Raw genomic sequence first — 13525 nt, 5'->3', positions numbered from 1 at the left:
TCAAGGGTGTTTATTAAACTGTACAATGGGTGATAAACACCTAATCTAAACATAAATCTAAGATGGGAGCAAGCTAAAACCATCAAATAATAATACAGTCCTAGTAGAGTCTAGTCAAATAAAAAGGGCCTATACTAAAAAACCTATTGCCAATCCTTACCGCTATGCAACAAAATAGTGTGGGATAATGTTTACAAGAAACGAAAGAAGTGTTCACAAAATGATAAGTCAGGATGTTATGGCCGGGGTCTCCTTTCCCCACGTTTTTAGCACGGGACGGGGCATAACTCTTGAGCACAGCACACTCTTGTGCTTCTCCGGCACCAGCTTACAGTTTCTTTTTTCTATATCAGGGCCTTCTGTGCCCAAGTATCTTCTCACTGGAAGTCCCTTGCTTCAGAGGGACTGCTATGCCAAAAAACAAAAGTTCCTTCAGGTAGCCTTCACCTCAGGTGATTATTCTTCACCCTAGGATCCCCTCAGCCAGAATCCTATCCTTTCACCATTAGCCTCTCAAAGTACTTGCCAATTTAAACAGATGCTTCCAAAGGGCGCTGAGTCACTGTTATTCTATGCTAAATTCACACGGTTCACAATATCACACACAGTTTCCCTCAGCCGGGCGCAAATGCCAGTTTAACAATTCCCTCAGTCGGGTTGACACTTTCCAAATCTCATCAGAAAGCGGGGGTTCCCTCCCCCTAGCTTTTTTATTGGCATCCCTCCGACGGGTTCAGATTTGCCACTGTTCACTTTTCAACAAAGACATTCTAGACCCCTTAGGTTCTTCCTTTCACCCAAGTCAAGGTGTCAACCCCCAGTCAGGCTTCACCAGTGCATTCATCACAATGTATGAGCAGGCGTCCCTCAGTCGGGTTCATGTCCGCCTCCACAACGTGTAAAAACTTTTACATGTCAAGGACACTCAATTGTACAAAGGGGTTTAGCTTGACCCATGTATGACCACCTTCACATCTCACAACGGCCTTCAGTATGGCCTCTTATCACTCGTTTCTCCTGGTTCGGGAGAGGGGGCACCAGCCAGAGACCTTTGCATGAGCCCCCATGTGGCACCGGACCACTATCTCTGGTGCAGGTTTCTTTCACAAAGTTCACAAGTTTGCGACGTCTGGATTAACCTTGTAACTTAGGGTGAAAACCCAAAACGTACTTAATATGCAAAAACAAGGGGGGTTTCTGGGAGTTTCTTTACTACCGGCCTATATCCCGGGTTAGAGTCAACAAGAGTTTCGGTGCTTGACTGCCCTTGGGCAGGACATAGACTGATATCTAGTGGAAATTTCTCTTCCGTGAAAGGATGGTGAGCTAAAGACTGGTTGAGACCCTAACCCGGGAAATAGGCCGGCAAAGAGACACTCCCAGGATCCCCCTTGGTTCAGCATATTAAGTAGCAATCGGTTTTCACCCTAAATTATTAGGGTAATCCAGACGTGGAACTCTTACTCACTGGTTTTAGAGAGGCACAGCTCCACCTCACTGACGAGGCCCAACCAGGCCGAAACACGTGTCTGGGGTTGCTGTTGGTGCTCTTATTCAGAAGAGAATTGCCTGGCATTTTGGTGCTGGACTGCCCTTGGGCAGGACAAAGACTGATATGTAGTGGAAATTTCTCTTCTGTGAAAGGAAGGTGAGCTAAAGACTCTGATTGAGACTCTAACCCTGGGATATAGGCCGGCAGAGACCCTCCCAGGACCCCCCTTGTTTCTTCTCTTATCCCTATCCTTTAGAAATCTGACCTAGATCCTAACTGCACTGCCAACTTTCCTCCCATCTCTCCTCTACCTCATTATTCCAAAGTCCTAGAGTATGTAGTATTAAACCCCTTGACATAATTACTTGACACACCCACAATCTCCAGGATCCCCTTCAATCTGCCTTCCGACCTCTGCACTGTAGTGAGTCCGCTCTCCTCAATGTCCGCAACTACATCTCTTCTGCTCGCCATGCTAACCATTCATCTATTCTTATTCTCCTCAAACTCTCTGCCAGGGCAGAAGGGCTTATAGGGAACTCTGGATATTTCCCAGCAGGCCTCTGCACACTGAGCCTGTTGTGTGGTAACATTTTATTCCCATACATTCTCATAGGAAAAGGGTTGGGCTTGCTCAAAATGTGTAATATGGGACCACTTTGAACATTATTGCCAGGGCCTCTTTTGGTTGCCAGTCTACCCCTGCTCTCCTCTCTGCTGCCTTCGATATTGTCAACCAGTCTGACCTTCTCTCAACACTCTCTCTCCTAGGCATCAGGGAAAAGACCCTCACTTGGTTTGCTTCATATCTAACCCCCAGACACTTCAAGGGGTCCTGGAACAGCCTTACCTCCCCACTACTATCCTCACTGTTGGTGTTCCCCAAGGGTCAGTTCTGGGTCCATTTCCCTTTGCTATCTATACCTCTGGCTCTTGGCACCTTGATCTCCTCTTATGGCTCGCCCCTCACCACCTATCAACTCTTTGCCGATTACACTCAGATCATCTTCTTCCCCTCTTTATCGGATGAGCTACGGTCAAAAAAGTCTGGCTCTCTGCCATCAAGTGCTGGATGGCATCTCACTTGCTCAACTCCACTAAAACTGAAGTTCTCTTTCCATCCAAACAGGCCATCTCTTCTTCTCCCCCCCTTCTGTCTTTTCTCTCCAGACTACCTTCCCCTACTCTGTTTCTGCTCACAACCTTGGTGCTGTCTTAGGCCCATCTCACAACTTCTCACTCGTCATCTGCAAATCTGCCACTGCTGCCAGGCTTAATCTCCTCAACATCAGAAAAATAAGACTTCTTCCCTTCAAAACTGCTAAGCACCTAATCATCCCGTTAGTACGCCCGATCTCACTACTCTGACAGTCTACTCTATGGCCTTTCCAAATATGCTTTTTAGCCTCTCGACATCCTCAACTTTGTTGTCCATACACTCTTCAACCTACCCTGCTTCACCTCCAACACCCCAGCCCGTCATCAGTTAATCTGGCTATCTATGAGATGGAGGGCAAAGAAAAAACGAATTTTCATCATCTTCAAAACTATACACGACTTGCTGCATCATACCCATCAGCCCATCTCCCTCCCTACGCCCCCCCTCCCCCCCTCGTGGCCCTTGCGCTGCCTCTTGTTTCCTTCCGCTCTCTTCCTCTCCCCCTTACTCTGGACGGCCCTTGCTCTCCTTCTCCACACTACTACCCTACCACTATCTCCATTTAAATCCAACCTCCTAGCTCTCCTCTTTCCAGAAGAACCACTTGCATAGCACTTTATGCACCACGTCTCTCTGTTCTCCTGTACCCCAATCTCTCTACGATAACACCACAGCACATATCTCTTACCCCTTCATCCTAAAACTTAGCACTTCCTCCACTATCCCGTTCCTATATCATGCTCTAGCGTTATCGTCCCTGGTTCATGTCTGTACATCATATAATCTTATATCCCATTCTCTCCCCCAATGTTAAGGACACTGGTAAACCATTCTATAAATCAATGTCAAAAGGTTTTGTATGCATGTTTGTTCCAAAATACATTGTTTCCCTGTAATTTTAATTAAATACATATTTTCTTGACCATAAATAATAGTATTCTAAGATTACTAAAGGGACATGTGTTACCACAGTCAGGGAGGTATGTGTTATTCGATATTTGTGCCTACTGCCATTGTTATGGCTTTGAAGCACTGTGTAGTGGAAGACCGTAGTCTGTGCAAACATGACAATAAAAAGAGCCTTACATTGCATGCAAATAGTAATTAGATTACTATTCCATGACTAGCAGCAATAAATAGTTTAAAACATTATCAAAATCATGCAGACTATTATGTTAAGGTGCCGGTGTGACTTCTATGTCAGTGACTATGACAGCTGGGCTGCATTTGTTTTGTGGGACTCCGCTCTATTGCATGGGTTGCAGCGCGAGAGGGGGAATGAGTTTTAGGAAAAGTATATTAACCCCATAGGGAAAGTGTCTACAGTGGAGTGCTCTGCTACACTTCACACGCAGAACACCTGCACATTGAAGAACATGCCGTCACATGCAAATGACATGCACAATTGTCAGATACGTCAAAGACACATTCAACGCATGTCCACTTGTCTGTACCATCGAATGATTGCACTACAAATATTTTATATTGGCTACAAACTGGATCGCAGTAATACATGGACATCTGTAGAGAAAAATACTGCCTCATCCTCCATGACATCACCAATCTCCAAGACTCCCGATGCTCTTGAGAAAAACCACTCGATCTCCCGCAACCCCATCACCCAAGCACCTAAATATCAATTTCCGAGCTCGGAGGAGTCCTGTGAGCCTGACCTTGGGCTTGTTGGAATTTTAGTGAAGTATAATGCTCCGGCAGAGACCCTGCAATCCCCTTGCAACACCACAAGTCGAGTATTAAAACACAAGCAAAATGACAACACAAAATCAACATGCACACTGGTCAGTCACATCTGCAACACATTGCAATGCACGTCCACCCATCAGGTGGCACCTCGGGCATACTCAGACAAATCATAGTTTCGTATGAGAATATGTATAAATGACAATATATAAGGAGGAATGGCAAGGTGACAGTATCCTGCAATATAATTCTATAACATATCGTCTGAAGACCATGTCTTACTTACACATCAAAGTGTAACATATAAATGAGGATATAGGAGTGAAGAGCTCATCAATGTAAAGCATAGCGTATCATGTAGCAACATCCTTGTTTTCATTGTACAGGGCAAGCCAGTCTTCTGAAATGTAAGGCCCCGATTGTGCATGTAAATGAGTTCCTGTCGTAATTAAAATAAGACCAACATGTGCCCTTGCATGCGCTCCTTACACTTAGGTCCACTACTAAAAAAGGCTCCAATTTTGGCAATAGATAGGCATTTGTGAGGAAATGACAACATACGATTGGGTATTTGCACCATTTTCCATCTGTTGCCGTATCAAGGACAGGATCATTATGACAGTGCTTGGGAAATGTCTATTCCTTTTTTTTAGCCACATTTATCATGTAGAAACTTCAAGCTTTGTGCTGTATAGTGTTATTTTTCACCAGTCTTCTGAGATTTATTGCCTTGATTTTGCATGTAAATGAGCGCTGGTTGAAATGAAAATAAGACAGAAGTGCGCCCGTGCACCTGTTACTTCCACTTCCATCCTGTTAAAAACAAGTACTAAGGCCTCGACTGTGCTTGACTGTAAAAAATTAATATAAAAAAATAAACCGGGGGTGGGTTCATTAGTGGGACAGTGGAAAAGGCAAATGCGAAACCTGTGGTGCTGATCGGTGCAGGTCAGAAGTACCCAGTTCATGAGTTCCAATCTGCTTTCTATGGAGCTTGGCAGATAAACTTTGGTATATCCTTGAAATACAAGTACACATTATTTGACAGGGAGGAACACAGGTGAACAGTCATGTCTTTAGTCCAGTTATAAACCCAACGAGTGTACGCTGGGGATCAAAACTTGGCACCGTTAACACGACTATGAAAAGTCACAAAAGGCTGCACGGGTCGATCCTACAGATTTTAAAATCCGCCACTTGGGGGCAGTAGCGTGCAAACTATATCTCCATTGTCTTAGCTTTCTGAATATTGTAATACATTATGGCATGGCAGTGGGAGTTCTACAATTTAAAAGATTTGAGTGTTGGCATCATCTCTCCAAAATATCAGGTCTTGCTGTGATGACAGTAAGAACAACACATTGAAAACGATAGAGTGTGACCTTGCATTGAAGTTTGCCTTCCTCGCAACAGGAGGAATCACGAATTATGAAGAAAATAAATAAATATACAAATAAAAAGGACGACGAGGGCTGTTTAGGATTTAAGAAAATCAATTCATTGAACGCAACATAAAGTGTTGGCACTATCAAAGTCTCATTTTTATTGGTGTCGAAATGGCCTAATGATCTTTCAGCGGAGGAGAGAGGCTAGAAGCTTGGCCACCGCTTCTGCTTCCAGCCATAACCGCAATAAAAAGGCGTTCACCCACTGCCATATGGCACTTGGATTCTCAGGCATCTCCAAGGTTGTTCCTTTGCGATACAGCAGCAAGTGGCATCTATCAGGGCACAATTCCTACTCAAGGGGAAGTGATGTCACAGGAAGTGAACATATGAAAGTTAAATAGGCATATTTGCAGAGGACAAATGATCATCTGCCTTTCAGAAAAATGAATCCTCATGGCCCGAAAAATAAGTAGAAAGAGGACACTTTCCTGTAATGTTGCCTACAAAGTATGAAAGGTGTACACATTTAAAGACCACCACCAGTCTACTGACGCTATCCTTACAGAGCCAAAGACCATTAAGAGAAATTGTAAATTCAATTTGATCAGACTTTCACGAGGTCACGGACCTGACCTGTGAACCTGGCATTTATGTATCTGGCTTTGCATTGTTCAAAGTGAACAAAAATTAATTAAACCATTAGTATGTGTAATAAGGGAATAGTTTACCTGTAACTCCATTTCTCCAGCATTGGTATCTTTCATGGATTCACATGCTTAGAATATTCCCCGTCGTCAGGCTGGGAATCCTCGGTAAGTTATATAGACATTTTCCATAGGAAAAATTCCGACACTTTTGTGTCCTATCTACTTCGTTTTGGGACGCGCACACCGGCGCCACTAGGACGTAGGGGTATATATAGCTCCGCCCCCGCGGCTCCCTCAGATTTCAGACCCCAAAGTATTATGGGGGGATCTCTGGTTTGCATGCTCAGGGGAGGCCGGAGGGCGCATATGAATCCATGAAAGATACCAATGCTGGAGAAATGGAGTTACAGGTAAGAAACTATTCCCTTCTCCAGCATTGGATCTTTCATGGATTCACATGCTTAGAACAGATTGAATAGCAGTATCCCCCAACATTGGAGGCGTGTATGCAAACCAACATCACAACAATCACAGTGCCCACTTACTATGGCAACACATTACATTATCGCATGTTAACCGTAAAAGACACGACACTTTAAAGCATAGTTGCCGAAGGATGCAACCCACTTGGGGCTTACCTTATTGGAACAGGTGACGTAGCACTGCCCGCCCCATCTCTGTATCCTCAGCATGTTGCTGTGCGAGACAGTAAGGTCGGGTAAATGTGTGTGGTACCGACCAGGAAGCCGCCTGGCAGATATCCCCCAGCGGGATTCCAGACCACAAAGCCGTCGACGACGATGTAGATCTCGTCGAATGGGCCCTTGGACGCTTTTCTAGCGGCTTTCCGGCCTTGGAATGACAATAAGAAATGTCTGAAGACACCCATCTGGATAGTCCTTGTTTTGAAATCGCTTTACCCCTAGCCGCAGGACCATAAACTATGAAGAGTTGTCTCGTGTCTCTGAAGCTTTGAGTGCAATGGAGATAAAATGTTAAAGCTCTTTTCACATCCAATGTATGGAGAGTCTTCTCTGCCACTGAAGACGGTGTTGGAAAGAATGTAGGCAACACTATAGAAGCGTGTTTATGGAACATGGAAGGTACTTTAGGTTTGAAATGCGGGTTAGTGGCCAGCACAACTTTATTACTGAAAAACCTCAAATACGGAGGGTCGATCACTAGAGCTTGTATTTCCGACCCAGAAATAATGGCCACCAGGAGAGCCAATTTCCAAGACAAAAATTTTAATGTCGTCGTTGACATTGGTTCAAAAAGGGGTTTCATCAGGGCTGCCAAGACCAGGTTCAGACTCCAGATGGGAGGAAATTTCTTCTTGGGAGGAAAGGTTCGAAACAACCCTTTAAGGAAGCGTTTAACTAGGCAGTCACTGAACAGTGGAGTGGAATGCCTCTTCCGAGTAAATCTCGAGATGGCAGCTAGATGCACCTTTATGGATGAAACAGATAAACCGTTATTTGCCAGGAGCAACAAGTATGGTAGGAGTTGTTCCGGTGTGATTGCCCGCGGGACCAGACCTGGTTGATCAGCGCACCATATGCAGAACCTTTTCCATTTGTATGTGTATGAAGTGTTCGTGGAAGGTGCCCTTGCAGCTTGCAAAATACGACGACAATCCGCTGGAATCGCTAACGCGCAAACTCGGCGAAATCAGGAGCCAGGCCGTCAGACTGAGGTTGTCCGGGTCGTAATACCAAACGGTCCCTTTCTCCTGAGACAGAAGGTTGGGGATCTTCTGGAACCTCATTGGTTCTGCCGCTGAGAGGTGAAGTAGATCGGAGAACCACACTTGTCTGGCCCAATACGGGGCCACCAGGATCACCCGACAAGGATATCTGTGGATCCATTGCAGAGTCCGACGGATGAGAGGGAATGGGGGGGAAGGCATACAGAAACCTGCCTGTCCACGGGAAGGAGAACGCGTCCCCTAGCGAGTCTTGTTGCGGCCACCTGCTCGCGTATTGGGAGCATTTCTTGTTGTCTCTCGTCGCAAAGAGATCGAGGGCCGGATGGCCCCATTCCGCGAAGACACGGTGCAGTTGCTGATCGTTCAGTTCCCATTCGTGTAGACAATTCATCTCCCTGCTGAGAGCCTCTGCTTGCACATTTTTTACTCCTGGTAAGTGGAATGCCAACAGATGTATGTCGTGTTGTAGGGCCCAATGCCAGATCTCCTGGGCTTCCGTCCACAGGCTCCTGGAGCGAGTACCTACCTGCTTTCGTAGATAAAACATTGTTGTTGTGTTGTCTGTCATGATTCTCACCACTGAGCCCTTTATCTGTGGCAAAAAGGATTTTAGGGCCCAACGTACCGCCCTCAACTCTAGCAGGTTGATGTGGAGGGAGGACTCTTCCGATGACCAACGACCCTGAACCTGCAAGGAGTCCAGATGAGCGCCCCACCCAGTTAGAGAAGCATCCGTAACCACAGTCTTCTGGAACGCAGGTTCCAGTAAGGGCATTCCCTTCGTTAGGTGTATGGGGATTCTCCACCATTGAAGCGCCTGTACGAGCTGGCCGTTGATGGTCAATTTGTCCGACCAGCGTCCTCGAGTTTGTGCCCATCGATCCGCCAAGCATTCCTGAAGAGGCGACAATTGTCTATCAAGGGTATGCAGGACGACATGGTACCCAGTAGGGACATGTACCTTCGTACTGACACTCTGGTGTCGACCTCCCATTCCGATGCCTTTTGTTGCAGTCTGTGAATCCTTTCGAGCGATGGCTTCACCAGCCCCGACTGTGTGTGGAACTCTGCCCCCAAAAAGACCAAGGTCCTTGACGGCTTTAACGAGGACTTGTCGAAGTTCACTGCGAAGCCCAAACGTTGCAGGAGGGACAGGGTGGCATCTAGGCTTTCTTGTGCCCTTTCCGGAGACAGTCCCCTCACTAGCCAATCGTCCAAATAAGGGTACACATGGTGACCTTCCTTTCTTAACCAGGCTGCTATTGGAGCCAGACATTTGGTGAACGTCCTGGGGGACGATTTTAGACCGAACGGGAGGACCTTGAACTGATAGTGGGTTCGTCCGACGACGAACCGCAGAAATCTTTTGTGCCGTCGAAGGATGGGGATATGGAAGTATGCGTCCTGAAGGTCTAGCGATGACAAATGTCCGGGTTTTATCGATCGGATCACCTCCTGAAGCGTCAGCATTTTGAATTTTAAATTCTTGAGCAGTTTGTTGAGCGCTTGTAGATCCTGAATGGGACGCCATTTTCCATTTGGTTTCTTGACGACAAAGTACCGGGAGTACACTCCCTGTCCTTTTTCTGCCACCGGGACCAGTTCTATAGCCCCTTTCTGCAGCATAAGCGCCACCTCCTGTAGCAGTATTTGAAGGTGGGGCTGGGCCGAGAACACCAGTGGAATGTGTGGTGGCTTGCTCTTGAACTGCAGAGTGGCCCAGATGAATCGTGTCCAAAACCCATCGATCTGTTATGCGCTCCCACTCGTCGATGCGACGAGACACTCGGCTCCCCAGGACTTCCTGAAACATGTCATTGTTGGTTCTTGATTTGTTTATCTTTCGTCGACGAAGGGTAGGCACCCGGCCGTCTGGAGGTTTGGTAATCTCTGCCTCTACGAGAAGATTGGGCCGCACGCCTGTAGCCTTGGGACGAGTAGGAGGGTCTGCTGAAACCTCGGTCTCTAGATGACCCAAACCGGGAGTTACCACAGGCCCCTCTGAAAGGACAAAAGGAACGAAAATTCCTAACACTCTGGAGGGCTCAGACTGACCGCGCTGTGTCAGTATCCTCTTTCATGCCCTTCAAGGCCTCATCAACTTTTTCACCGAACAGTTGCTCCCCTTCACACGGCATATCCAAGCCTTTATATTGCACCTCCGGTCTGAACATAGTGCACTTGAGCCAGGCTTGTCTACGTAGAACTACGCCATTATTGATTTGCTTAAAACCGGACTCGGCTAGGTCGACGGCAATGTTTATAGCATGGTTGGAGGCCTCTTCTCCTTCCCGCACTAGCAACATGGCGGACTTTCTATGTTCCTCGGGCAAATGCTCCAAGATAGGAGCCAGCCGGTGCCACATTTCCCTGTCATACCTAGACATGATCGCCAAGGAGTTGGCTGCTTTAACCGTAGTCGCGCCGACGGACAGCACCTTCTTGCCGAAAGCGACCTGTCTCCTGGCCTCGTTGTCTGGAGGGGTCGTGCATCTATGTTGAGACCTGGCCTTTCTAGCCGCCGCCGCAGATACCACCGACTCCGGCGAAGGTTGAGACGTCAGGCACTTGGGAGTCTATTCCGGAGCCTTGAACTTCTTCTCCAAACGACCTTTCACTGCCGGTTCAGAGAACGGGTGTCGCATGGTCTTCAGGCCCTCTTGCCAGACATGGTCCAAAATCGGGATGGCGAATATGGATTTCCTTCTCTTGCCCATATGATCAAAAAGAAAATCCTTTTTCTCCTCTTCAGGGACTAGGCCAAACTCTGAACATGCCTTACTCATCATGGCATGGAATGCACCCACGTAGTCAGGTGGCGATGGCTGTGCCGGGCTTCTCAGAGCTTCCATCTCTGCTTCAGAGTCCCAAGTTGGATCCCTTGTGGGGGATAGTGAGATGTCTGAACCTGATCCCTCACGGTCAGAGTCCTGTAGTAGTTCTTCTTGCAGGATAGGGCAATCTTCCGGCGTGTGGGATGCGGCCGTAATCCTGGTCGCCGAGCGAGGAGCCGGGCCCGGCTCGTCGACGAATGGCGTAGGCTGTATCCGTGTCGGGGCCCTAGGCAGGGGTATTTGTGTGTCCAAACACTGTAATAGCTTCTGTAGCGTATTTAGCACCTACAAGGACAGAACCGCGTGGGGGTTCAGTATTGACGAGGTTGTAGGGATGGAACCCATACCTAAGAGCGACAACGCGCTGGTCGGCTGCAGCCCCAGATCGGTTGGGCGTGTGGCCGTGTCGCGTTCGTCAGCCGACGAGATGACGTCGCCTCTGGTTGAAGCAGGGCCTCTGGCGGGACGGTATCGAAAACCTCCGGTTGCCATCCCATCGACGGGACCACCGTCGACGACGTGTTTCCTACCGCCGCAGTCTGACATGCGGGAGGAGCCGCCGATGATGCAGGCGTCGACGAGCGGGTCGTCGGCTAAGCCAGTGGCACAGCGCCTTAAGGTGTTCCCGCCGCTTTTGGGGCCGACTTGCTGGCCGCGGCCTCTCGACTCAAGGTAGACTTATGACGGTCTCCTGAGGAGGATTTAGATGGCTCTTTTCTCTCCTTTTTAGATGAGGAGGAAAAAGACGGCGTCTTGTGTGAAGAGGAGGCGGCCTTCGAATGTTTCTCCGAGGATCGTTTTTCGGCCGACTCCGAGGTTCATTTTTCGGCAGCAGGTGCCTTCTTCGTCGGGGGTTCCGACTTACTTTTTGAGGCAGTGGAGCCCACCTCCGAAGCCGGGTACGCACCCGCTCCGTCATTGAGCCAATCGACCAGGCGTCTTTTTCGATCTTTGAGGGTTTTCTGGGAGAAACCCTGACAGATTTCGCAAGTGTCCGCCGTGTGGTGAGGATGAAGGCAGTAAATGCAGTCCATATGACCATCCCCTTCGTACACCTTCTTAAGACCGCACGTAGCACACGGACGAAACAACGCCTTTCCAGACATTCTCTTGAGAAGAACAACCAGTCGCAGAAGTAGAAAGTACAACCTAACCAAATAGCAGATACGTGAGGTAATCCCACCACTTTGGAAGACGGTTGAAATCTGAGGGAGCCGCAGGGGCGGAGCTATATATATCCCTACGTCCTAGTGGCGCCGGCGTGCTCGGCCCAAGACGACGTAGATAGGACACAAAAGTGTCGGAATTTTTCCTATGGAAAATGTCTATATAACTTACCGAGGATTCCCAGCCTGACGACGGGGAATATTCTAAGCATGTGAATCCATGAAAGATCCAATGCTGGAGAAATAAGATGCAAACTACCCTCTTGATTGCCAGCGTAGAAAAAGACACCGGATGCCATCTGAAAAACAGTGAGCTTGTGCTCAGGCATCCATGTTGCGAGACAGCAAACGCTGTAGTCGCACATCATCTGGGAAACCAGGATGGTAAACAATCTGGTGGCCGACAATAAGGTAGAGTCCCACGGAAAAGTGCCCCACTTTTTCATGTAACAATTTGTGACTTTGTGAAAATAAATTTCATTAAGTGCATAGGTATTTCATTAAAAAATATATTGTTCGAAAATTTGACATTAAGCATTTTGGACCGGTAGCATTGGGCATAACTAGCATAGGTACAATAGCAATGCATTCCGTTTCTAAGAGGCCCATCTCGGCACAGCCTGACCCGTCAGATCGGATGGCCATTCGGGCACTGGCACGTTACAATATGGGCTAGTCAGAGCCGGATGGTAAAGAAAAACGAGAGACCCTGGGAGAGGAACAACAAAATAAAGCAGAATTCCTGGCAAACGGGACAAATAACGCAGTAAGTTTCAAGCAAAACAAAAAGGATAATTATATGAGTGCTTACATCCCAAAAAAGCATACAGCAGTGCAATCACACCTCCCAGCCCAATATACTCGCCTTCAATGTCATGTCGTCGGAGCACGATGCGAGCAGCATGCCCGAAGGGTCCCACTTAATGGCATTGACCTCATTCTGAAATACAAAGATGTGTCTGTTTACATACACAAAGGTTGCAAATGGCGCGCGATACTATAGACAACCAGCAGGGGGCTCCCGGGTACCGTAAAGCATGTTAGAGATCGAAAAAAACGAGAGGTGGATTAGCCTTGACCCAAGACAAAGTTCACATTCAGTAGCAATATTTTGTCAGTAATTCAACAGTAAGAAAAAAAACACCAAAGATCTGAGGGAATGAATCTGGTTCCGGACATTCAGGTCGGATGCAGAATGAACAGGACAATCGAATGTGCACACGATATATGTGAGCTGAAAACTGACTGGATGGGGCATTCTCCGGAAATCGGAGAGTGACTTGGTGCTCTTCCCCAAAATGACTCGTGACTGTGCAGACTATCCAAGTGGGTGATGTCAGACAGCCATGAAGGATTTAGCAGGTATTTTGGCCACTATGATCACTAAACGGATATTGACCATTTCTTGAAATACCACATACTTCGAAACA

The 13525-nt window shown here is 47.5% G+C and overlaps 1 protein-coding gene across 3 annotated transcripts in view; it reads right to left on the bottom strand.

Moving 5' to 3' along the window:
• The window catches only part of TBL1X (transducin beta like 1 X-linked), a 943441-nt gene that overhangs the window by 118477 nt on the left and 811439 nt on the right, over nucleotides 1-13525 (bottom strand). For all 3 annotated transcript variants that reach the window (XM_069640382.1, XM_069640381.1, XM_069640380.1), the window contains exon 13: nucleotides 12961-13035. In XM_069640382.1, coding sequence (XP_069496483.1) covers nucleotides 12961-13035 — 75 coding nt within the window. The remainder of the gene's footprint in view (nucleotides 1-12960; nucleotides 13036-13525) is intronic.

Source organism: Ambystoma mexicanum, chromosome 7q, assembly GCF_040938575.1.
Source record: "Ambystoma mexicanum isolate Mex_15411 chromosome 7q, UKY_AmexF1_1, whole genome shotgun sequence".
In the NCBI taxonomy this organism is placed as follows: domain Eukaryota; kingdom Metazoa; phylum Chordata; class Amphibia; order Caudata; family Ambystomatidae; genus Ambystoma; species Ambystoma mexicanum.
Note: the sequence above shows the minus strand (reverse complement) of the source record. Positions and strands in the feature narration are given on the sequence as shown.